The 27161-nt window shown below is 38.4% G+C and overlaps 1 protein-coding gene across 1 annotated transcript in view; it reads right to left on the minus strand.

Annotated features, from left to right (window-relative positions):
• Window positions 1–1898: 1898 nt before the first annotated feature.
• The window catches only part of LOC308502618 (uncharacterized protein C12orf56), a 68253-nt gene continuing 42990 nt past the window's right edge, over window positions 1899–27161 (minus strand). Inside the window, exons 6-13 of the mRNA XM_081060588.1 lie at window positions 21808–21952; window positions 19236–19342; window positions 18493–18582; window positions 13512–13635; window positions 11365–11439; window positions 10977–11051; window positions 7210–7388; window positions 1899–5099 (exon numbers count right to left, since the gene is read on the minus strand). Coding sequence (XP_080916714.1) covers window positions 4988–5099; window positions 7210–7388; window positions 10977–11051; window positions 11365–11439; window positions 13512–13635; window positions 18493–18582; window positions 19236–19342; window positions 21808–21952 — 907 coding nt within the window. The 3' untranslated portion in view covers window positions 1899–4987. The remainder of the gene's footprint in view (window positions 5100–7209; window positions 7389–10976; window positions 11052–11364; window positions 11440–13511; window positions 13636–18492; window positions 18583–19235; window positions 19343–21807; window positions 21953–27161) is intronic.

Below are 27161 nucleotides of genomic sequence, written 5' to 3' on the forward strand. Positions count from 1 at the left end.
GAGATCATAGCAACACAGAGTAGAAAGTGGTTGCCAGAGACTAGGGGGTGGGAAAATAGGGAGCGGTTGGCAAAAGGGTCCAAGCTTTCAGTTAGAAGATAAATAAGCTTGAGGATCTAATGTATAACATGGTGACTATAGTTGATGACACTGTATTGTATGTATCATTGGAATTTGCTAACAGAACAGAATTTAAATGTTCTCATCAAAAAAAAAAATTTTTAAGGTAAATATGTGAGGTGATGGATGCACTTGGGGAAATCCTTTCAGCGTATATGCATATCAAATCATCACATTGTCCATGAAATATCTTACAATTTTGTCAGTCATATCTCAAGAAAGCTGAAAAACCCAACCTCTTATTATGTCTCACAATTCTGTGGACTGGCTGGGCAGTTCCTTCATAGGCCTCACCTGGGGTCCCTCACGAGTTTGCTGTGAGGTGGCAGCTAGGGCAGCCAGTTCTCTTCTCCGCGTCTCCGTCTACACGTTTCCTCGGTGCATTCCTCCACTCAGCATAGAAGAGGCGCTTTGTACCAGGCACTATTCCAGGTGATGGGATAGACTATTGAACGAGACCTACGAGGGCCAGGCCCTCATGGAACTTGCATTCTTAAACCCTTACATCGCAAAGAATAAGCAAGTCAACCTGTACGTCATCCGGTGAAGTGGGTGGGTGGGAGGCTACTTTGCAGTGGTCCAAGCAGCTCTCTTTTGGCATGACATTTGAAGATCTGGGGGAAAGCATTGGCTAGTGTGAATTTCCAGGGCCTGAAAGGACCCTGGGGGAAGGGACTATTAATTAGAAGGAAAACCACAAAGGCCAGTAGATGTGGGGAGTCGTGAGGATGAGAATGATTGGATTTGGTCGCAGAGGTAGTCAGAGACCAGGTCATGAGGGGCCTGGAAGGCCATGGTTAAGGCTCTGGATTTCATCCTCGGGGATGGGAAGCAATGGAAGAGTTTTAAATCAGACATTGTATTGATTTTCTTGTTCAAAAGATCACTCACCTTAGAGAGAAGATTGTAGGTGTCCAGGGTGAAAGTAGGGTCACTAAACAGGCTACTGAGTAGGTGACGGAGGTTTGGCTGAGGGTAGTAGCAGTAATTAAGGGAAGTCAGTAGATTCCCGATAACACTTTGAGGGACTTTCCAATAAGCACTGCTGATGGGTTACATTTAGGGAATGAAGAGAAAAGGGACAACATGGAGGTCTCTCAGATTTCTCTTTTGAGCAGTGGAGTAAATGAAGTATCAGTTACTGAGGAGAAACTGGTGAAAGCACAGACTTATTGTTGGCAAAGGCAATCAAGAAAATTTAAAGTTCTGTTGTGTACATGTCTAAGTATGTTATGCTCACTCAATAATTTGTAATGGAACTGTGTGATTTTATGTAAGGTTTATCCAAATCTGTCTAGGAATAAGCCATGTTATAACCAAGTGCCGTATTATCTGGGAAATTGGAATAAATGACGTGTATTTAAAGTAGAAGTTCACTAAGTAAGTTAGTGTTTCTGTTAAGATAATAGGTACTACTTATTGAGGGGTTTTTCTTTGTTTGGACCATATGAAATTGCAGATATTATTTTGAACTTGAAAAAACAATGCCATATTGTTCATCCCATTATATATTAGCCACAGAGCTACCGTGTTTCCCCGAGAATAAGACCTAGCCAGACAATCAGCTCTAATGCATCTTTTGGAGCAAAAATTAATATAAGACCTGGTCTTATATTATGTTAGGTAAGACTCGGTCTTATGTTATAGTAAAAGAAGACCAGGTCTTATATTAAATTTTGCTCCAAAAGATGCATTAGAGCTGATTGTCCGGCTAGGTCTTATTTTGGGGGAAACATGGTATTTGTTTATCTATAAATGAATGAATATGTACAAAAACTCTCAAGGTAGGCTTTTTATTGTCTTATAATTGATAAAATAAAGTTCTGAAAGAGGTTTAATAACCTACCAAAAGTCTGATGACAAGTAAGTAGACAGGCAGGAGTCAAAACAAGGTCTTTCTGACAGAGATCTATACTCTCAGCCACCAGGTTCCACTGCCCACATTTCTAGCCAGGGAGTCATGCTGCCTTCCAAAGGAGAAAAGTTTCAGATCCAAAAGACACAGCTCTACAGACACAGGAGTGCCTGGTCTGACAGTCTGACCAGATGACAATTGAAAGTGGTGCTACCAGTGAGTGAGGTTCAAATGGAAATATGTCAAATACATTATCCATGGTAGGAACTTCAAGCTTTCCCCTCTTTACATAGTATCTAAATTATCTAGACTTCAGTAAAATGAACAAAGTGTTCATTTATCTCCTCTGACACTCCCTATGAATCAATGAGGAACTCTGTAAGTACAGAATGGCTACATCAGTTTTATCAGTAATTAGCTGTTTGAGTCAAAGGTGGAAAAAAGTTTACATGACTGAAAAGCTTTCTGTCTCCCCGCAGGAAGAGTATTTCAGTTACTTGCAGTGATAGTGCCCCTTCATGGTGGTGAGCATAGAAATGGTCACTTGTCAATTAAATCACATGCCTGCTAATGGAAAACTGAATTTTCAATTTAATAACTAAGTGAATCTGTTCTTCAATGCTATATAGATCAAGGGCTCTCTGAGTATATTAGCTACACCCCAAGTTGGTCCAAAAAATAAGGGCAGTACTTACCAATCTCTAATGTCTCACCAGTTTGGGTTATTATTTTAATAATAATGAATCCCATGTACTGATTCCTTACTACATGCCAGATACCATACTATGTGCTTTACCAACACCTTTTCATATAAATCTAACAGCCCTGTGGGAGAGGTTATATTATCTTTGCTTTCACTGATACTTATAGATGTTAAGTAACTTCCCAATTTCCAAAACTAGTGCAGAGATAGGATTTAAATTCAACCATTTTCGCCTCAAAACCCATGTTCTTACCCCCTATTATACATGTTTGTTTTTAATGGTACAGCTGTGACTGTACTATTTGTGGGGGTGCAGTAAATGGCAACGCTTGTATTATGAAGATGGTCAGAGTCGAGAATCTTGAACCCAGCCTGAAAACTGGTCATGTGTGCTTGTCTTTTTGGTGCTCCTTTGTGTTTATGTTATTTTCATATTCATAATTTTCCTACAGTGAGGGGTCCTGAAAAATAATTATTTTGTGGTTGAGGTCAGTGTTTAGTCAATCAACTGTGTCTGACCACTAATAGAGATGGATCATTTAGTGATTTTCTTGGCTTTGGCAACAATGCAAAAGACACACAAGAAAAACACTATGGCAGGATAACCCTTCAAAGCATTCATTTCTGGGTGTCCCCTCTCTTCCAGACTGTACAAATGAATAGGCATGTTCATAAGAAAATCAAGGTGACAAATATTTAACCAAAAGAGCTACTGCATTAGAAAGAGTCAGGTACATTCTGACAGAGCTTTTGCTCCCAGAGATGAGATAAGTGTGTGCTCAGAGCAAAGAGAGCAGCAGGAGAGAAGAGGCGACATGGGCCAGACGGCACCTGGGAGAGAAACCCGCAGCCCTCTCTAGAGCCTGCACTGCTAGCCCAGAGCCCAGGCGCTGCTTGGAAGCTGAGACGAACTGAGTTGGTACCTTGTCCTTCGATAGGTTCCACCTTCACCGGTAGTCAACCCACTGTCCGTCATTTGTCCAGTGTGAAGTGTCGCTTGCCTGTTTCCCAAGAATCTTTTCATATTCTTATGCTTGATCATCTTTTGGGCACAGTCCCCTATCTAAGAGTCCAGGACACTCATAAGCACCATTTGGCTCCCCTTGCTGCCCCCAGACTGCAGAGTAGAAGACTTGTCCTTGATAGGTGACAGTGGAGAAGGCTTGGACACTTGGCGGAGTGATGTTGGTGACTGCTGAAAGGGAAATGTTCGATCCGAAAAAAGCAGGATTAGTCTGTTACAGTGTTAAGTGGCTTATCACCAGCAGAGAACATTACGAGCTGGCAGAGAACTTGGAGAACTCCTGGTCCCGTCCTTCCACACAGGAGAGGAGGCCCGGAAAGGAGACATGACTTGTCAAGGTCACGTGGCTGGTTAATGGCTCAGGCAGAACCAGAGATAAGATGTCCTAAGTGAGTATAATTCTGTCTCCACTGCACAGCGTAGGCAAATCTGGCTTGGGAGGTGGATTTCTCTCTGATCCTACCTCAAATCATGCTAAGTCGAATGGAGGGTCCAGTTCCTAAGTTCTTAGAAGCCCAAATTCAATAGCTCTCAGTGATACCAAAGTTGAGGTTTTGTTGCGTTCAATTAGTGTATTGCCATAAGATATAGTGAAGACTTTTTTTTTAATGGTTGGGAGAGCATAACTGTTTATAGACCATTTCTCTTTTATAGAGACTCTAGGAGACGTTAACCCACAGGTGCCTGAAACACAGTAGCAAAATGCACTTAATTTTGTTGAAGAAAGTCCAAGCGTCTTTCTCCATGATGCATGAGGAACTGACCTTCTTATGCCTGTGTTCTTCTGCTCATTCTTCCATGAATACTTATGTCACTAGAATTTTGACAGGTGGAGAAACGAGGGTGTTGTCCTATGGTTCAGCATTTCTCTAATGATTACTTTGTAGTTTATACTCCACAACCACTTATCTTTGGATATTTCAGTGGCTTCAAGCCACTCACCATTACTGCACCAACAGATCTCATCCGGTTGCACTTTCTCCACTTGCTCTCCACGGGCTTCTGTTCCCTTTATAGTTTTTTATGTCTTTAGAAACTCTTTTTTTAGAGAAACACTAGTGTTTAGCACCACTTTATATGTGCAGTGTATTTAAAGCTTCTTTTTTGTGACAGGTAAAAAACTTTAAGGACTTCTCTTAGAAAGGGATTGATGGAACATTCAAATACAATCTTTGATGACAGGACAAGAGATGGCCAAGTACTAAATAAATCAAAAACTGTTTCTCATAAATATTAAGTTGACTCCCAATTAACATTTTATACTCAGTTACTAACATTTCACACATTATTTCTGTTCAACCAATTTCAGAACTTCATGAAAAAGTTGAGTGGTAGGCTGGGTAATGGGGTAACACCGTGGGAGCCTTTGTTCCAAGGCTGACATGTGAATAAAGTACCTGCAAATCATAAAAAGAAACAAAAGAGAGAGCTTTAAAAACAAGAATTTTTACGCTGGTCCCATCAGTATGTACACACTCGCTGGTGTAGGGGTGTCGGGTGTGGGAGTCTCAGCCACGAGACTCAGCCAGCATGCTCAGCCCTTCCTCCCACCCCCATGGGACATAGGAGATCTTTCAGCTCACTGAAGCACTTTGCTTCGGCCAAGCAAGTGCATTTCATGAATAATGTATCCGTCATGAAAGCATTAATAAGAAAGCCAGGTTGTGCTCACCACAGTGTGAGCTGAGGTTCTGCTTCTTGTTTGCTCAGGCAATACTCAGTAGGGAAATGAAATGAAAGAGTCAAGCCTTGGAGTCAAGAGAGAAGAGTAAGGTTCATCCCCATAACCTAAGTGAAACTATAGGACAGGCCAGGAGCATAGATAAAAGTGAGAAACCCTTTAGCCATCCCTGGAATGGCTTAAAAAAATTGATTCTCAACCCTGAGTACACATTAGAATTACCTGGAGAGGTTTTTAGTTTTTTAATGTCAATGCCCAGGCCCCACCTCAGACAACTTGAACAGAATTTCTACATATGGGATCTGGGTGTCAGTGTTTTCTAGTAGTTACTTCGGTGATTCTCATGCACGGCAAGTTGAAAATCACTAGTTTAAAACAAGAATCACAAACCTAAATGCCCACAGGTAACATAGCAGGAGTAAGGGTAAGAGTAAGACTAGAAAGAGGAGACAGTGGCAAAGTAAACAGTATGTTATCACCTAAGAGGGCAGCTGCTATTGAGCTCTGCCAACCATGGTCATGTGCAAGGATGACACCATTTTTACCAGTTGTTCTGATTTTTAAATGTGCGTCACTGATTTTTAAAAATTGGTTTATGTGACACATGCTATCACATGGGTGAACCTTGAAACTATTATGCTAAGTGATAGAAGCCAGACACAAAAAGCCATATATTGTATGATTCCATTGATATGAAATGTCCAGAATAGGCAAATCCACAGAGAGAGAAAGATTAGTGGTTGTCAGGCTGGGGGAGGGGAGGATACGGAATGACTGCTTAAATCGGTAACAGGTTTCTTTGGGGGTGTTGAAACTCTTCTGCACTTTCATAGTGGAGATGGTGGCACAACATTGTAAAGTGTGTTAAAGCCACTGAATTGCACACTTTAAAATGCTTTAAATGGTGAATTTCATGATATATGAATGTTACCTCAAAAAAAAATAAAAACGAGGAAAAAATTGGGTTGTGTGGACGAACTCAGAGCGAGCCAAACAAAACCCTTTTTTAGGAGCCAGAGTAGAACTGATGGTATAAAAGCACATGGAAGAAAAACAGGACCCACCGATTGGGTGGAAAAGCTTTTTAAAGCCCATCTAAGGCCACACTGCATGCCTTCACATCCTTTTATGTGTCCATCCGAACTGGTGGCAAAGCTATGCCTGCTGCACCCTTTTCATCTTAAGTCAGACACAACCTGGTTTCTTTCCTTGGTAGGTGCTAATGCAAGGCTGTACAGCTAAGTGCACTTGGCTTTGCCAGCCTATAAATAGAAGTAGGAACCCCTGAGGTGCGAAACAGGCTGGCTGATGAAACCAGTGCTGTGCTACTGCTGCTCTTCCTTACTGATTTGTTTTTGAGAGTAAGAGGGGGGTAAATGAAACAAAAAAACCAATAACCATATTCATTCATTGTTTCTCCTTTATCTATTGTTTTTTCCCCAATGACTCAGTTGAATTCACAATCCATAATTTTTCATCCCTTTCCTTCAGTGGGTTTGTTACTCTTAAATACTCACAGCACGTTAAAAATCATTATAACTTCTGTGAGATGTTAGCTGCAATAAAGACAATGAGTGAGAAACAGTTCTTCAAAGAGAGTTTGATGTTTCACTAGTCTTATCTGGCCTGGGAATAGATTTCAAATGGCAGTGGTTCTTAGAGCTCCCCAAATCCTGCCTTACTGCAGATCAAAATGAAAGACTATTAAAATCAAAAACAGAATTTGCCAGTGTCACTTAATCTAAATAGTGGGACGTGTTGCAGTTTTGCATGAAAATCAGAAATGAGTGGATTTTACTGCAGATGAGATTCAGACTTCTCCTTACCTGAACTCTTCTCCGTAGTCACTCCTGATGTACTCAGCTAGCGTCTTGCTGTATTGCAGACAGCTCTTGAGGATGAAAAGCTGCTGGTACAACAGAACTGCCTGGCTGGGACTTAGCAGCTGAAATGAAGCCGAAAGCCCCTTCACCACTTGCTTCACAATACTGGCCACAAAAGTAATCTAGACAAGGAAAATGCATTACATGTAGGCTGTGTGCCGCCCATAAAAGTGCTTATTTCAACTGGAGCTTCCACTAGAAATGTAGGCCAAAGCCCTCACCACCTGTCCACCAGTGTCCTGGTGCTACTTTCACTGACATGGTACTCAGCAAGCATAAGACCATTGACCAGTTGGGTTTATCCGTTACCCCTCTACAAGCAGGATCAGACTAGTACTGACTGTCAAGGAACCTTGTTTGGCTCCAAAGGGGAAAGAGAACACTCGAAGCAGAGGTGGAGACAGAAGGGGAGCCTGGAAAGGTCTATGGCCTCCTATGGAAGATGGTTTCTCATCTATTGTTAAGAACAAGTGGCCCACAGAGATAAACTGCCTGTAACTTTCAAAGAAGGTTCCTAAAAGGCAGTGGTTCTCAAAATTTAGTATGTGTAAAAATCACCTGGGCAATTCAGTACACATGCAGAATCCGGGGCCCCACCTCCAGATATTTAGCAGAAACAATTCTGATGGATTTGTGCCCTGGACCACACCCTGAGAAACACTAAGTGAGAAAGCAAAGAAAACCAGGCTTGACACAAAACACGTGAGGTCGATGTCACTGTCAGCTGGGGTGTTCATCGAGAGCACGTCCCTTGTCATTTCTCAGGGGAAAATTAAAGTGGAAAAAGTAGCAATAATGTGAGAAGCTCCTGCTTCTCACACACACACAAGGCTAAGTCTATTGTGTAAGTCACAATAGAACCAAATATTTAAAAATGAAAACAATGGATTCCACGAGTCTTTTTTTTTTGGGGGGGGGGGTGTCACATTTTCAAACTACTATCCATAAATGTGGGCTACTATAAAAACCAGGAGGAGAATATTAGTGCCCTTTCAAGCTAAAACCAGCAAGTCACTCTGCACGCCCTTAAGTTAGTATCAATAAACGTGTCACCTTTTCTGTTGATATTGCTACAGGCCCTTCCTAAATAGGGCAGGTAGTTGGAAGTGGGTTTCCTTCAGTGCAGATCCATTTACACATGTTGACTAAACACTGTGTCAGGTACACACAGACTGAGGTTAGAGAGTGTGGAGCAGTGGAACAGAGCAATGCCTGCTTGCGGATTAAAATTTTAATTTCTTTAGCATCATGCTCTAACCAGGTAAAAGAATCAGCCGGAGCTGAGTGACATGCAGGTGTAGTCAATGAGCCCAGCGGTTGCCTTGCTTGCAAATTCTCTCAAAAGGTCTGTTTCTACCCACACTCTTGAGAACTGGGTTAATTTGGAAGCTTTCAAGGGTTAGTGGGTTTTTTTGCCACTCTTCGTCCTGACTTTATGTCACAGACTGGCCTGATCAACTCAATTCCTTTGGTGAAGCGAACCAACGCTAGAGGTTGATAAAGAAACTTTCCTGTTGCTTGGAGTCCTTAGGACCCCAGATTTCACATGTCAGTTCAGGTGATAGGGTCGGCAACCACAGCACAGAAAAAGTAAAGGTCTTGCATCTTGCGCATACGAGCTTCTGTTGCTGTGAAGGACTATTCATGATAGTCCTCGAAGTGGGTGTGAGACTGGTTAGAATCTGTGTGCTGCTAACGGAGCCACATTCGTGGGCCCCATCTCTGGATAGGCAGCTGACTGTACTACTGCCAAGTGTACCCTCGGGCTCCAGCCAGGTTTTTGTAAACATACGTCACAGGGATCTGGCAAGAGAATCTAGATTCCCTAGGACACACCGGACATCACTCTAGAAAAACAGCTCAAAGCAGGAACCCACTGATGGTCAGCGGAGGCCTGTTGGTGTATGGAAAAAGAACATATTACCGCATGTCAAATCCTCCATTAGCAATGAAAATTTAGTTTGGATTATTATCTTTTGAAGAGATTTCAAATTAAATGTATATTGACTCAGTGTATGTATACATGAATGAATAAAGAGAAACTAAGTTTGGGGAGATGAGAAGAGATTAAGGGATAAACCCTTTATTAGAATTAATTCAGCAGATATTTTATTGAACATCTATTATGTGCCTAGCACGACAGATACAGCTCCTACCCTCATGGCACTTGGAGTCTGTTGGGGGAGAAAGATCAGTCAGGAGAGAGTAGGTTATGCTATGGTAACACATCTCCCAAAATATCAATGCTGTGCTTAAAACAACAAAGGCTTATCACTGGCTCACACTGTGTGTCCCCAATAGTTCGGTAGGGGGTTCTGCTTCTTGTAGTTACTCAGCACCATATAGAATGCTGCCAGTTACCACGCCAGAAGGAAAAGAGAATGCAGGGAAGCATGCGCTGGCCCCTAAACCTTCCTGCAAGAAGTGATACAGGCTACTTCTCACATTCCTTTGGCCAAAGCAAGAACAGAGACCCATCTAATTTCAAGTGGGAAGGGAAGTACAATCCTGGAATCCTGTGCCTGGAAGGAGAGAGAGCCAGAATATGTGTAGAAAGTAATAGTTACCGTAGGAAAGAACCAAATAATAACACAAATGTAAACTGGAACAGTGACAAGTCCTCTGAAGGAAAGGAAGAGGCCATACTATGACTATGTGTGCCTATAATGGGGGAATCTGACCTAGTCAGAGGTCAGACTCCTCCCCACGCACCCCAGAAAAAGGCACTGAGGCCTGAAGGATGTGCAGGAATTAACTACCGTGTTTCCCCGAAAATAAGACCTGGCCGGACCATCAGCTCTAATGCGTTTTTTGGAGCAAAAATTAATATAAGATCCGGTCTTATTTTACTATAATATTATTATAGTCATAATAATATAACATATTTTTGGGTATAATATATGGGTATAATATAATAATGTCATATTATTATATTATAATTAATAATATAATATATACTATTGGGTATAACATGTGGGTGTAATATAATATAGTAAACATATACCTGTTCTTATATTAATTTTTGCTCCAAAAGACACATTAGAGCTGATGGTCCGGCCAGGTCTTATTTTCGGGGAAACACGGTAGGTGGGAAAAGGAGGGAAAAACATTTCACACAGACAGACAGACAGACAGACAGACAGGTGCTAAAGGTCCTGTGATGGGGGTGGTCAATGAGTAAGAGACCCATGTAGCATTGTGAGAGATTTAAAGCAAGGGATGACATCATCAGATTTTTATTCTGAACAGATCTCTCTAACTGCAGTCCGGTGGGAAGATGGGGACAGCCCGTGCTGGGGTGACTGTTGTACCAAGGAGAGGCGGTGGTACTGTGGACTAGGATGGTGCCTATAGGACAGGGCCCGGGCGACCCCAAGTCGTGTATTCATACTCGCCAACTCATACTTACTGTTTAAGAGAAATGTTCCTTTTCTCACTTAATTGTACAGACAATACTTTAATATTCTGTTTTCTCTAGATCTTAGGGTTTTTCATGAAATAAAGATCACATTAAGATGTCATTCCAATACCTTCAGACCCCAGTATAAAAACATTTTAATTATATGATAAAATCAGATTTACACTTTGCTTCTGTTTTATAAACTTGAGTACTTACTTATAGAGATAATTTGTGTTTTATTAATTAAGCACAAGCACATCTGTTTAACTTGCCTTGAGTGGTGGTTTTGCTTTTACTTCTCAGTACTTACTGTGGGGGGACGACTTTGTAGAAAGGACATCATCCAGCTAATAGCAAACTTGGTTGATCTCAATCCAGGATTTCCCTAAAAGACTCAAGGAAATAGACAAGTTATATTCACGAAGTTCATATCGTACCTAAGACAACATTCCTTCCCAAATACTTTTTTGTCCTTAATCAAATCTCTAAAATCATTTGGGAATATGAGGTAGATGAGTGCATAAGAGCAAAAGTAGTATCATTTAAGTCAACAAGTTTTGGAAACCATCTCTAATACAAGCATTTTTTAAAAAAGGTATATTCTTAATCATATATATAATCATATATCTATATAATAGTTGTATGATATATATAATAACCACACAATATAATATGTACAATAAATGTATATATTGTACCTGCTGAAAGGCCAGAAGTATCTCATATAAAAGTGCTGTAGCTGTATTTGTATATTCCAGGATAAGCTTCTGTAACTAGAATTTTAAATGATAATCAGTGCAATATCATTCGCAGAGCCAGAAAATGGTAATTTCTCCTGGTTCCCTTCTGGTATTTATAAAAGAATTTTCGATTAACTGAAAATATAAGTAGTGTGGTCAATTTTCTTGTTTTATTTGGTTCACTCATTCTCAAAAAAGTAGCTTCATAAAAAGGCTACACAAGAATGGCTAAGAAAGTGCGTTAAGGAAGAAGATACAATAGCTCATAAAATACAAACAAAAAATTGCACACTTGATTTGCAAAATTATTCAGATCAACAACTCCCTTTCAAAAATGTAAAAATATGCTCCCCAGAATTAACATGGGAGGTTCTGTGGGAAATTTGGGCTTATGTGCAACTTGAACTATATATAACTCCTATAGTACGAGTAAATATAGAGCTTAGAGACACTTTTTGCTCTCAAAAACTCCAGTCTGTTGGTAAGGCGGTCTTCCAGCCCTTAGGTCACTTGGTGCATGAAAGCAGTGTCTGTGGACATGCTACAGGCCAACACAGTTTTCCTGATAGTGATCTTTGCCAGGAAGAGCTCTCGTGTGAAATCTCCCACTCTATTAGATCTTGGAACAAAAATGTGTATGATCTTCTCATAGCTACACTAATAGCCCAGGTGCAAAAGGTCAGCAAGTCCAAAAACAAGAAACTCAGACCTTTCTATTCTGCACACTAGATATTTTCATATGGAAATACCATAGGCAAATCAAGTCAACTAACCCCAAACCACGCTCATCATTTCCCCTTTGAACCTACTCTTCGTGCTGTAATTCTTACCTAGCACCCACGCCGGAACCCAAATCATCTAATCTGCATACTTTATTTCCACATCAACCTATCAACTCAATTTCCTACAATTTCTGGAATCTATCCTCTTGACAACTACCATTGCTTTTCATTTTTCATCTATTTATTCAACAAATATGCATCAGACCCCGTGCTAGGTGTTGGGGATACAATAGAGAGCAACAGAGACATGGTCTCTGCCCTCATGGAATATATAATACAATCTATTGGGGAACAGACACCAAATAAATAAATGCATAGTGGCAAACTGAGGTAAGGGCTATGAAAGAAAAGTACGGGAAGTTAGGAGAGCTCTAAAAAGAAAGCCTAGTCCCATTTGAAGGCCAAGGACAGCTTCCTTCTGGCCCATATCATCCCTCACATCTGGACTATTGCACTAGCTTCTTAACAGCTGTGCCTATCTGAGTCTTGCGTCTGACCCACTCTTTAATCCCTAATCTACTCACTCTACTGTTGAAAGTGGTATTGTCGATGCTCCATATACAGTTTGTAATAGTATATTCATGTTATGTTTGATTAACATCTGTCTCTCCAACAATACTGTCAACTAATGAGGACAGAGATTGTGCCTATTTTGCTACTAGTTTGGACCCCACTGTCTAGCACACTGTTTAGCTCGTAACAGATTCTCAATGAATATTTATTGAGTGAATTAGTGAATTTAAGAGTTTTCTAAAACTTAACTCTGTATGTATAAGAACTATCAAATCATGTCCCATCCTTTAAAAATAATTCTGGTTGGCCTGCTTAAAATAAACTAATAGTAAGTCGATTTAATCTTTCAGAATAGGCATTTTGGTATTTCTAATGTTTTAGTAAAACCTTACAAGAACAAGTAACTCTTGCTGAGTTCACACTACTCAGGTAAGGTAGGTAAGAAAATGGTAAACTAAGGCAAGAGAGTTAACCCTAAAATCTCTAAGGCAGTGCTTTTTTTAACCATTAGACCCCTATTATGGAATTACATATATATGCATATTTTATAGAGAGACAGATTTATCTAATATACACAGAATACTAATTATCTTCCTTAATATACATACTTTACATATGTGTACTAAGGAAATAATTTATATAAAATGGATATATTAATATTGACAGAATAGCTATCTAAGTTTTGGCAAAACATTTATTCTTTAATTTAATTATATGTCTCTATTCTACAATGTCACGGTCCATATTAGAAGACAAGAAGCCCGGGACCCTATATATTACATTTAATCTATCCCCAAACGCTCATCTCACCTCAGCATCAAAAGACATCTCAATTAAAGTTGAATCTGCCATCAACTGGGTATCAAACACAGGACAAGATTTTGGAATCTGGGGCTTGCTAATTAAAATTACCAAGAGATTAAATAGTGTTCCCCTGAAAAAATAAATAAAAGGAAATTAATGAGTAAAGTCTGAAAAGAGAAACAGTGAAACCAAGTTTGTAGACATTGAATATGGTTATACTTAAAAGTAGAAAACATTGCAGACCATTCTTGACTGAACTTTGGGATCCTAGGACAGGCGGACAAATGTCTGGTGATAAGACATTAAAATGAAAATATAATTTCTTGATCGTTTGGCTCAGAACAATTATAGTTCTAGAAGTTCACATAGCTTGGGAAGCTGAGACATCTGGATTTAAAGGAAATTTGGGTGATTTCAGTTATAGCAGTATTTTCCAAAGGGCTTTTTATAGATTACTAATTCCAAGCAACATTATAATCAAAATAGATTCCCTTTTCAAAAGAGGAATGAGAAATACTTATTTATCCAAGTTCATTGGATAGCTTTACTACAGGACTTCTCAGAGGCTTTAACATCTAATGTGCACTGTATGTCTCCAGTACAAAGAAACAGTATGAAACATTTCTTAAGATGCTTATTCAATAACAAGTTTTTTGACTCTACACCCTTTTTTTTTTTAGCAAAGCATTTCAGGATTTACTGTTCCCCTGAAGGCCACTAGCTATTAGTTAATAAAACTAGTATTAAATGCAAGTCTTTTGCTTTCAAATGCAGTCCACTAATGTACACTAATACCGTATAAGACCGGGTTTTATATAAGTTTTTGCTCCAAAAGACACAGTAGAGCTGCTTGTCCGGCTAGGTCTTATTTTCGGGGAAACACGGTACTGATAGTTGTCAGCCCAATAAACTTTAATTTAAAAAACAAAAAACAAAGAAATACAGTTGCTTAACTGAAGACAGTATCAGAGTAGCTTTCACAGGTAGGAGTAATAAAAGAATTTACAGCTAGGACTGTATAAAAATTCTCTATAACCCTAAGCATTCCTTTCATAATGGAATAAAGGAGACTATAAACAATCTTTGTTTAGTAATATTTGAGGCTTCCTATATTTTTACAATCATTTAACATTATCACTATGTTTGGAAGTTCATGATGAACCAATCAGTATTCTAATAAAAATACCATTCCCTTTCTTTTTCCAACTCAGAAAGCAAATCTATTAGATTGGTGCAAAAGTAATTGTGCTTTTTGCGATATTTTTAACCTTTTAAACTGCAATTACTTTTGCACCAACCTAATAGTTCTTATATCTGCAAAAGAAGAATCATGTCAGCACATTTCTCAAAAAAAGCAGGATGTGTCATACAGGATATTTGCTAATGTTTTATTCAGGCTATTTTTAAAATAGCCAGTCTTAAAACTTTTAGAAGACCCTTCCAAAATCAACAAAACACTCCATTTAGAAGTTTTTCCTGATATTAATTTTGAATTGACATTCCATTCACTGTTATATTTAATTATAGTCCTTTATTTTCAGCCGCATTTTCTTTTTGAAGTGTCACATATCTAAGGCCAAGGGAAGGAATGATCAGATTTGTATAACTTGCTGCGATAATATATGAATTCAATTATAACAATACTGAAATGTGAAAGAATTATGGCACATTTCAAGAAAAATACAATGAAGTGGGTTGAACTAATGAAATCTCCACTTATGAAAAAAATAAAGAGGAAAATACTGAAATAAATAAATGCTTTTTCATTTGCTGAAATGGAATTTAATTTGTAATCTACCCCTTCTGCCAACTCAGTTTAAAATCCACCAGGCCAATAATAGAAGAAATTTTAACCTAAATTTAAATTTTAGTTTCATTCTGAAAATAAAGAATGTATTATATTTTAAAATACAGACGTTGAAAACAAACTCATAGTCTCATAAATCAATCTATAATAATGTTATTGTGATAGGCAGAATTCTAATATGGCTCCCAAGATTTCTGACCCCTGGTAATATACACCCTATGTAGTACCTTCCCCTTAAATTTTGGCAGGACTACTAAATATGTTAGGGTATCACTGTTATTGTTTTGTTAGATGAGAAAGAAGAAAGGATTTTACATATTTCATTAAGGTTGCCAATTAGTTGACTTTTGAGTTAAAGGGAGATTGCCCTGAGTGGGCAAACCATGATCTAATCAGGTGAGCCCTTTAAAAGAGAGCTTAAGCCTTCCCTGAGCTTAGAGACACTCTGCTGCCAGGAAGCAAGCCATCATGAGTCTATATGTAGGAAGCTTTTCTGCCAGCAACCACCCAAAAGAGCTTAGACAAGGATCGATCCCAAGCCTCAGATGAGACTGCCACCCCAGATGACACCTTGATTTCAGACCTATGAGACTGAGTAGAGGATCCAACTAAACTATGCTCAGATTTCCTGAGCCACAGAAAGTGTGGGATAAAAATTTTATATTATTTTAAGCCACTGAGTTTGTGGTAATTTGTTACAGGGCAACAGAAGACCAATACAGTTCTAGTATTTACCGTGCTAGTAATGGTATGGGTAACATGACTTGACTCTATGCATATCAAAACTGGCGGAGAATTTAGTATGACAACCACACTCTACTACAGCAATGTAATACATGTATTGAAGGACATGAAAAGAATTAGTCACATCAGGAAAGAAATTTGATAGAGCAGGGCCGATGTGGTGGAACCGAGTTAAGAGAGAACAATTAAAATACAACGTTTTATAACAGAGGTTAGTAAAAGTGATTTTTATCAAGTTGGATAGAGAAAGGTAGGGACCAAAAGGTACCCAAAAAGAGTAAGATGATGTAGCAATAATTTCAATGTGGGAGAAGACAGAAGTATTAGAAATAATTTTGAATCTCCATCTTGGAGATTGGGGAAATAGCAGTACTACCAACTGCATAAAGAAGTATGCAGAGAAAATAACAGAGTATTATTTTCCTTGTTTGCTATAAAGCAGGGGTCAACAAATGATTATGGGCTGCAGGCCAAATAGCCCACAGCCTGTTTTTATAAATAAAGCTTTGTTGGATCACAACGGTGCCTATTTATTTATGTATTGTCTATGGCTTCTTTTATGCTAAAATGACAGAGTTAAGTAGTTGCAACAGAGACTATATGGCCTGAAAAGCCAAAAATGTTTACTACATGGCCCTTTACAGAAAATTTTGACCACCCTTGTTATAAAGCATAGTATGACCATGGTCCCTGGCACATAGCAAGGTGCTTAAGAAATATTAATGAATATTATCATTAAAATTTATTTATAAAGGTCTCTAATAAATAGTCTGGACAACTGCCGTGTTTCCCTGAAAATAAGACCTAGCCGGTTAGCTCTAATGCGTCTTTTGGAGCAAAAATTAATATAAGATCCAGTATTATATTATATTATACTCGGTCTTATAGTAAAATAAGACCTGGTATTATGTTATGTTATATTATATTATATATACATTACATGACATGCCATTACATTGTATTATATAAGACCCGGTCTTATAGTAAAATAATACTGGATTTTATATTAATTTTTGCTCCAAAAGACGCATTAGAGCTGATTGTCTGACTAGGTCTTATTTTCCGGGAAACACAGGATTACTAAAAGTTCTTATTTTTCCCTTGGTTCGAATATTTTAGAGCCCATGGCCCTCACCTTTCTAACACCTTCTAATACAGGAAACTTAGATACAGTTGATAAGCGTAGAAAAAGTTAGTACTATAGACACAACATTGACAAAGGATGTAATTCATAGTCTGTAAATCATATAAAAAGATCAAACAGATATATGCAAAATATGCAAGCACATACCTTCTGTGGCAAAGAATGTTATTGTCCCCATTATACATGCTTGCATTCTTCCTTTTAATTACAGATGTCCCCATCATCATCCAAAGTTTAGGTACATAACTGTGCAACTACAGACACATTTTCCAGCCTCTCTTGCAGCTAGTTATGGCCACATGCCTACAGTTCTCACTGATAGAACATGAGCAGAAGTCTTATATGCCTTTTTAAAAAGAAACTTTGCTTGTCCTCCACTTCTCTTACCACTTCCCACAGGGTGTAATGAAATCAAGAAAGTCAGCCAGCTTTAACCATAAGGACCAAGATATCATGATAAAAAATGGCAGAGCTTGACCTTATGTTCCCATACTCTTTTCCTGTCCATCACCAATGTGTACATTCTCATCTTTCAGATTGCTAGACTGAATTAAAATTCTTCTCTACAGAGAGTCAGAAAAATAAAGATAAAAATAGTCATGATAAAAAAAAAAAAAAAAAAAAAAAAAAAAAAAAAAATGGCAGAGCAACAAAGGGGAAGAAACCTAGGTCTCTGGCTGATCTTTTGGAGGAAAGGTTGACTATCTCCTCTGGACTGTGATGTGAGAAAGATGTAAATTTTGTCATCTTTGGGCCACATATTTTAGAGTATCTTTATTACAGCAGCCTACGCTCTATGTTAGTAAACCTTCTAACATCATTCACTCCAAGGTCACGTAATTATATATTAAATGAATTATATATTAAATGAAGCTGCTATAATGTCTGCCTTTGCAGTGTAATTTGTTGAGTGGATATAAGAGCATTCTGAAAAATTCTAGTAGAGACCCTCCCCCGCCCCCAGCTTTTAATGAAAAATTCTAGTAGAGACCCTCCCCCCCGCCCCCAGCTTTTAATGAAAAAGGTCATTGGTCTTTTTCAAGTTCACCAGACAATGACAAAGGATAAAATTACGCTAAGAAAATTTTGGTGCCCTTAATAATCCAGAGAGACAAAGAGAACTCAGTGTGTGCCAATTAATCTGTTGTAGAAGGAAGTAGAGAGACAAAAGAGTTTAATGCACTTTCAAGGGGATTGAACAGAGAGGTTAGAGAGCTATGAATTTTGAAGACAATAGCAGAGTAGTTAATGGGTTGCAACACAAAGTCCCAGTATTTGCTAAGAAATCTTACTTCTTAGCTTCCAATGTGTTCAGACGTGATGACTCAGTTTCTGTTTCTCTGAACATCAGTCCCAGAGTCTGTATGATTTCAATGCATGCCCTAGAAAACAGAGAAAAAAGCATGGAAATAGCATGATTTCAATGCAAGTTCAGAATCCTACAAAGTCAGCAATCCTTGATAGAATTGCCCTCAGATATCCATATAGAAAAAGTACAGGAAGGAAATTCTGTATATCAAATTGCCAACATTGGTTGCCTACTCTGTGATTGCTACATAGGAAGCACTCAGAAACATTTGTTGAATGAATGAATGAATAGCTGGATATCAGGATTAAAAGTCATTTTCATATTGTGTGTACTTATATTTTTCCAAAGTTTTTATGATAATCACACACTACTTTATTTTTAATAATTTTAACTTTTTCAAGTAGGTAATACTTGGCTCAAAAATTCAAAGGTCAAACAAGGAATACAAGGAAAACTGTTTTCTTCCTCCAGATACCCATTTTTTCCCCTTTAGGACAGCCAATATTACTAGTTTTTTGTGTAGTCTTTCTATTAAAATTAGAACAAAATGAATGCTATTTTTAAAAATCTATGTGAAGCAAAACTTGCAGCACCATTAATCATGAAAACAGTATGTAGTTTGTCTAGTGACTTCCATTTATCTTTAACACCGTGTGTGTGTGTGTGTGTGTGTGTGTGTGTGTGTGTGTGTGTGTGTGAATATATGATTATCCAGTTAGTACTTACACCAGCTGATCAGCTCTTTGGCTTTTATTTTGAAGTGCATTCTTATCCCTAGACTCTGGCAAGTACTCATGAAGTTTGTTCACTAGGAAATAGAAAAGGTCACTGGTCTGTGAAAGCAAGCAGGAAAGATGAAATTCAGCGGTCTGTTGGTAAAACTCTCTCTGCTTACCTGAGAAACATAAGAAGAAATGATTTGTTCTTTGACCAGGAAGTGATATACAATGTCTCTCATGAATACTAGCATAACCCAAAGTGAAAACATACTTTAACTTACATAAGGAGAGCACTGTCCTGGTGAACAGAGGAAGAGCTCAAGTCTAGAGGGTGAAGCTGGGAGGTGCCCGCTAGACTTGGCTTGACCATTAATATTGATGATCCTTCAGAAATAGGTATATAATCTCAGGAAAATCCTTCAATCTCCTTGGAATAATGTATTAAATAGGGGCTACTGTAATTCTTGCCTTGCCAAAGAAACTTGGTCTTTGTGAAGATACAATGAAATAACTAGATAAGCTCTCATTTAAAAATGTTTACTATTCGGAAAACAAATGTAAAGCACTAGTACAGCCTTTGAAGATAGTTCGGAATGATCTTAATCCTTCTGCTAACACAGTAGAAATGTAGATTGCCATTTCTGCCAAAATAAATGCTGACTTCAGGGTTGGGGGAACTAATTTTTTTTGTGTTTCTATCCAGTCTCATGAGATAAGTCAAGCAGAAAATAAGTACTGGCAAGTTGGTACTAATGAGAAAAATAATGTAATTGCTTCTCTTTTCTATTCCTCTGTTGTTCATTTTTTCCCGAGGACTTTTTTTTTAAAAAAAAACACAAGTGACCACTCAGATTCTTTGTGTGCCCTTATTTAGAAGAGGCTGAAAATGTCAGGTGGAGAGATGGAAGAGAGGAAGAGGAGCAGGATGTACACCAGGCCCTCTCAGAATGGCCTGGGCTTACCCAGAGCCCTGATGGATTAGCCTAGTGTGGTGGTTTTACATACTGACTCTGGGGCAAGGTTCTTGAGTTCAAACCCCAGCTTTGCTACTGGTTAGCTGTATGACATTTGGCAAATTACGTACTCCATGACTCAGTTTCTTCATCTCTACAGTGGGCTTAATATCCTCTCACGAAGTTGATGTTAGGATTAAATAAGAAAGTATTTGTAAAGCCTGAACAATGCTTAGCATTTTATAAGTGCTTAATAAATATCAGTTATTATTATGATCTCCCACGTGCTCACTGGTTCAGGAATTTTCACTCATAAAATACCTTCCACCTACCAGCAACAACATGAAAGAATCTCAAAAATATGCCAAAAGAAGGCAGACACAAGAGAGAGCATAGTGTGCAATTCCATGTAAGTGGGTTCTCGGACAGCAAAACGAATCCATAGTGACAGAAAGCACCGTAGTTGCTTGAGGCCAGGGATGGGAGGAAACTGCTCAAGGGCACGAGGTACCCACTGAGGTGGTAGAAGTGTTCTAAATCTTGTGGGTTTGTTTTGTTTTTTGTTTTAATTTTATTGGGGAACAGTGTGCTTTTCCAGGGCCCATCAGCTCCATGTCGTTGTCCTTCAATCTAGTTGTGGAGGGCGCAGCTCAGCTCCAAGTTCAGTCGCTGTTTTCAGTCTTTAGTTGCAGGGGGTGCAGCCCACCATCCCATGCGGGAATCGAACCGGCAACCTTATTGTTCAGAGCTCACACTGTAACCAACCGAGCCATCCAGTCACCCAGAATGCTCTAAATCTTGAATGGGGTGGTCAGCTGGGACAGTTGGTTGGTCACCCTAGTCTGGGGAAACCAGGACGGTTGGTCATCCTACATGTGAGGTACTTATAATCTAAGAAATGACCAGGACTGTCTGGTACGGGTGGGCAGGCTGTGCACTTCACAGCTGCTCAATAAAAAGGTGGTGACTATGTGTGAGACCACTGGCCAGCATTAGCCTCATTAGCACGAGCACCGGTACTAACCTGGGCTTCTTGATACCTTCACGGGAGACTGAAAATGAAACTAAGTAGTAGTAAGTCTTACAGAGTAAGTCTGTAACTTGCTGGGTGAAAGCTAGCTTGTTTTGACTCCCCAGGAGAGACCTTTATAAAAATAACGGGCCCTACACTCAAAAGTAATTTTTCAAAAGTGTATTTTTATTGTGGGGAAGCTGCATGTAAAACTTCTTCAAATCTACTTTCTCATCACACTATCTGTACTTACACGTCTCGCATGTCAGAAGCTTCCCTCCTAATTACTTCTCTTTTCTCCGACTCTGCCAACCCAGCCCAAGTGAGCGAGCTCCTATCCTTTTGCTAACACTGTCCGCTTCCCATCTACACACACACACACACACACACACACACACACACACACACACACACACACGTTGATTACATCACAACACTTCAAGTGTTAGGGCACCATTGCATTAAATTGAATCAACATTGTAAAATACAGCATCAAAATACAAGATGACTTTTTTTTTTTTTTTAAGATGACTTTTTAAATACAGTATTTTACGTTATGCTGCAATTGATAAACAGGTGAAACAAGTTTTAAAAATTTTAAGTAAAACACCTACTTTCCAGAAAAGTCTTTTCAGAATGAAGTTTTCCTGGGCTGCTACTTTAAGTTCCGTAATTAAACAAAGTATCTCCTTCAAAGTATTGTCTTTAAGAAAAAGTTCAGATTTAAGTTGACTGAAGTGCTTAATTTTCTCCTCAGACCTACAGAAATAGAAGAAAACTTTCAAAAAAAATGGTAAGAAACAGCAGTTGAGGACCATCAACAAGTATTGACAGGTACGTAAAACTTTGTTACTAACGGAAGTTTAATACCATTTTGTACTTCTAGCTTTATTACTTATCACTAATGAAACGTGTTCCCCCCAAGCTGAACTATTTACTCCTCTTCAAACATACTTTTTGCCCATGCTCCTGTACTGAAGCTGTACCCGTATCCGGCATACTCTCACTGTCCCTGGTAAAATTCTGTCCCTTTCACAGCCTAGCTCAGAGTTTGTTCACATGCCACTTGCCATAATCCAAGAACCGTATGTAATATTATTTGCTTAATATTTTTTCTTTAAGTCAACTAATTTTTTTTTTCTAAGAGCAGTTTATTTCTAAAGAAAACTTTGTATCACTACTTTACAGGGAAAACCAGTACCACTTGCCATAAATAGTGACTGTAAACACGGCATGAAAGCAACCCAAATTCTAAGCAGATGCTCCATGTTCCAAGCCTGAGGTCTGCTCTCTTTGACAAAAAGGCAGATGAGCGTGTGTTAAAGAGCTGCCACTGCTGGCACCAAGCCGAGAGCTTCTCCCTAGTGAGATCACACTAGTTGAAAAGAGGAATCGTTTTTTTCAACATGGAAGTCAAAGTTATTTCATGCCATGTCAGAGGACCACATGAAATCATCTCCCAGCAAAGACCCTTGTGCGTTCCACACTTCAGGAAAAGCCGGCTTAGCTGAAATGAGTAACACCTCTTTAGAGCTTTCCCTAATTCCACCAGTGAATGGGGACCCTCTCCCATAGCACTTTTTTCCACTTCTCGTATCACACTAATCCTGTCTTACCCCATTGGTGTTATTTCTGTACTTATACCGGACTCATGGCTAATTTTCAGCAACCTGAAAAAACCTTATTGGATTAAATATTGTTTCTCCCAGTGTGCTCAGTAATAGCAACTTGACTTAATTGAGCCGTGACTATGTGGCAGGCTCTGGCCTGGGTACTTTTCATGCCCTCCCACATGCTAGTGAGCTAGCCCCCGGGAAGGGGGCTGAGCTAGGAATAACGACTGCATTTATAGATGTCAGAGGGGCCAAGTAACCTGTCCCAGCTCACAACTAGTGATTCAGAAAAGCAGGACACAAAGTAATGGTAGGAGAGATGTCTCATGTTCTGCATAGGTAGATGGAAACTTCCAAGAGTTTCTGACTTGAATTAAAAATAATTTTACCACTTGCTCCACAAACTTTGATACTAGCCATTTATCCCACTACTACTACACGAATCTTGGTTCTTGCCTACTACCTCCCCCTGTATTTAAAAAAAAATCTAAGATGTTCTCCCTTGTCCAGTCAATGAGCCTCTCTTATGAAGACAAGAATTAAGACTTCCTGGAAAACAGTCTCTTTTCTAGTAAAGACATGGGAAGAGAAATAGTCATGAAAGATTCAATGCTAGCAATCATAGAGGCAGAAGAACATGATTGATTATGAGCATGGTAGGGGTGGAGCAGGATCAGATGGGCGAATTGGAATCCTAGATCTGCCCCTGCTCAGCTGGGTAATAACCATGGGCAACATACTAGTCTCTACCTCAGTTTCCTCATCTGTAAAATGGGGGTAAAGCTAGTACCTATCCCATTGTGCTGTTTTGATATTTACGTTACTACATGTGCTTAGTATGCAGTAAGTGTTTGATAAATGATATCTAAATAAAGTAGGAATGAGCGTTGAGATCCCACTTTCCTATACATCCACTTCTATTTACTACCACATTTCACTTAAAAAATAACTAAGATCCCTTAACTGTCTGAGAACTCCATAAACAGCAGAAATGTAGAAATGAGCTTAGAAAAGCAAAAGCTCAGAAAAAATACCGTATCAGCAGAATTATTTTCAAATTGGCTTTCCACTTTTCCTCATTAGGAATCAGCAATTTGCTAAGATTCTTAGAAACAAACATTTTTTATCCTGTGGCACCTATGATAATACATTGTAATGCCGAACTGTTTTTTCAAAAAGGCTGAAATTAATTTCATCAGAAAAATCATAGTACTCTCTTCATACTAAAAATCAATTCACATATAAATTGAGTTCTCATATACATCATAAACTCAAGATAGATTCAGGAGTCTCTGTTTCTCCGGAGACGTCATGTAGAGTCACAGTTTCTTTGAATATTCTGAGAACGTTTGATTTTACAAAGATGACAAACTTCCTTTGACTAATTTAAATAAGAAAAAGCCTAGTGCCAGAAGACTCATTATTCAATTGAGGAATTTGAGGAAAATTTATATTCATGTTAGCAGATAATTCTGTATTTTAAAAAACACAAATTTACTCAAATAATGTAGAAAGAAGGATGCTTCTCCTAATGACAAGTTCTATTTTTCCTATATTTTTTCATTTTTCCCGACATTTTATATAAATTATTATTTGCATAGTGCTTTGCAGCTGGAAAACACTTTTCATACATTATCTCAGAAGCACTGTGTATATGTCCACATCAGTCAGGTTACAGAACTCACGTTTGTGGCAGAGTTCTAATCTGAAAACCCAAATAATATATACTCCTTTTAAGCGGCAGGTGCCTTGCAGGCAAAGACCATTTTTGGTGTCTTGTGTATATACTGAATCACTCAGAGTGCATTTTAAATCACTGCACTTTAAATGTGTTGCCTTTGAGAATTAACTTTGCAAGAAATACGCTTTTCCTGAGTCTAGGTAGTGGCAGAACTCTCCTTGCCTTCGGGGATAAATTTCAAGATACACATATTCAAAGTTAGAGCCTATTTTATTATACAATTAACTTAAAAATAACCTTAAATAAACACCAAAATTAAAACTGACACTTTTACAGAGTAACATATGAAAACAGGTGTAAATGCTAAGCTATTTGTATGGCCATCTTTTTAAAAAAGAAATCACAAACATGTTATTTAACCCCTACATACCTTAAAACACATCTCAAAATAAAACAAACATTTTCTTACAAAATCATCAGTACCACACCCCACAAAAGTATCAATATTTCTTTGGTACTGTCTAATACCCAGTACATATTCAAATGTCCTCTATTGCCTTGAAAAGGTATTTTTATATTTGGTTTGTTAAAATCAATATCTATATAAGATACTTATTGTATTTGCTTGTTATGTTTCTTAAGTCTTTTAAAAACTTTTACTGTGGAAATTTTCAAACATATACAAACATGAAGATAATTATGTAAGAAATCCCATGTACTCATCACCTAGCTTCAATAATTATCAACACTTTGCTAATCTTGTTTCATCTATTCCTGTACACACATACACCCCTACCTTTTTAAAAATTGAGATAAAATATACATAACATAAAATTTACCTTTGTGATCATTTTTAGGTGTACAATTCAGTGGCATTAAGTGCATTCACAATGTTGTGCAACCACCACTACTATCCATTTCCAAAACTTTTTCATCTTCCTAAATAGAAACTCTATGCCCATTAAACAATAACTCCCATTTCCTTCTCCCCTGGCCCCGGATAACCTCCATTCTACTTTCTGTTTCTATAAAATTGCCTATTCTAGGCACCTCATATAAGTGGAACCATACAATATTTGTCCTTTTGTGACTGGCTTATTTCACTTCGCATAATTTCTTCAAGGTTCATCTATGTTGTTACATGTGTCAGAATTTCATTCCTTTTTAAGGCTGACATACCCACTCGTTAGTGTCAGATTCCAGTTTAGTTGTAAGAAAGATACTTCATAAGTGGTGCTGTACGTTTCATAGTACATCAAATACGAAGGCCCAAAGATCTGGTTGTCCCATGTAAGTGATGCTAAGACTGATCAATGGGTTTAGTCATTTACAAAATAATCCCTCCATTTGATGTTGCACTTCACCTTTCTGTCCAATGGTTTCATCCCTTGAGGATTGTTGCATGAATCTAGTATTCCATTAGGAGTTGCAAATATGGTAATTTTCCAATTCTGTGAAACCTTCCACATACATTAGCTGGAATTCTGTAAAATGGAATTTTCCCTCATCAACCTGGGCTACTTGGTTACCCTGAACTGGTTACAGTTTATGCAGGAAAGGCAAGATAAATGCTTAAGTCTTGCCATTTGTTTGCTGATTTGCAGAGTAAGGAATTGGTGCCGTGTTTACGTGTCAGTGGAGTTCAATGCGTTATTATTTCTTTCTGTGAGGGGGTGTGGGGAGGACTTTCTCTCAACGATGCATCATTATGTACTTCTGAATTTTTACATATTCGTGTTTCAAGCCTCTCGTTCATTATTTGTTCTGATACTCAGACTGTCCTATCTTTAGCTATCAGGAGCCCCTTCATGGGGGCTCCTGTGTTCTTTACTCAGGGCCCTGTCACTGCATTCTGGCACCAGCTGTTTCAGACTCCTTTTGTTTATTTCCTTCCCCAGACCTAGAATCAGTCATTCCTCCAAGGAACTTTGGTTCTTTTAGTGGGGATTGAATATGCAACTTTTAAAATTAATGTGTTCTTAGCTTACTTACATGACCCCCAATATATATTCCTATTGTAAACCTCTCAAAACTTGGCCATGACTTAATATCAAAACTGTTGACGCCGTCAGTTCACTGAGTGCTTTCTATGTGCAAAGCACAGTTTTAAGTAAGAAAATACAAAAAGCAGTAAGACATACTCTTACATTGGAAACTAATATAAAATAATATTGAATGTCAACTATAATTTATATATATACATACATATATTCATATGTGTAAATATTCTAATTATAGATGACATTCAATACATATATACATGTATACACACACACACACATATATATACACACACACACATATATGTATATATGTAGTCACAAGATGTAAAGTACAGCATGGGGAACATAGTGGTGTGTTTTCTCTAAACCTCCTAAGAAAATAAGAAATAAAAATAAGACATACTCTTGCCTTCTAGTGGCTCAGAATCTGCTGGAAGAGATAGTCACATCACAAGTAACTACTTTAATATAAGGCTGACTATGATAAGAACAAAGTAGAACTATGAAATCTGGATAAAGCCAAACTCCTTAACCTCGGATATAAGGCCCTTTATGACCTGGCTCCAGCTTGTATCTTATCCCATTCCTTCGTTCCTATCCATTCTATAAAGGCTTATTGGCAGCCTACTATGTACCAGTGACCAAGGTACAGTTCCTGCCTTCAGGAGCAC

The sequence above is a fragment of the Rhinolophus hipposideros genome (assembly GCF_964194185.1).
Source record: "Rhinolophus hipposideros genome assembly, chromosome: 9".
Taxonomy (NCBI): domain Eukaryota; kingdom Metazoa; phylum Chordata; class Mammalia; order Chiroptera; family Rhinolophidae; genus Rhinolophus; species Rhinolophus hipposideros.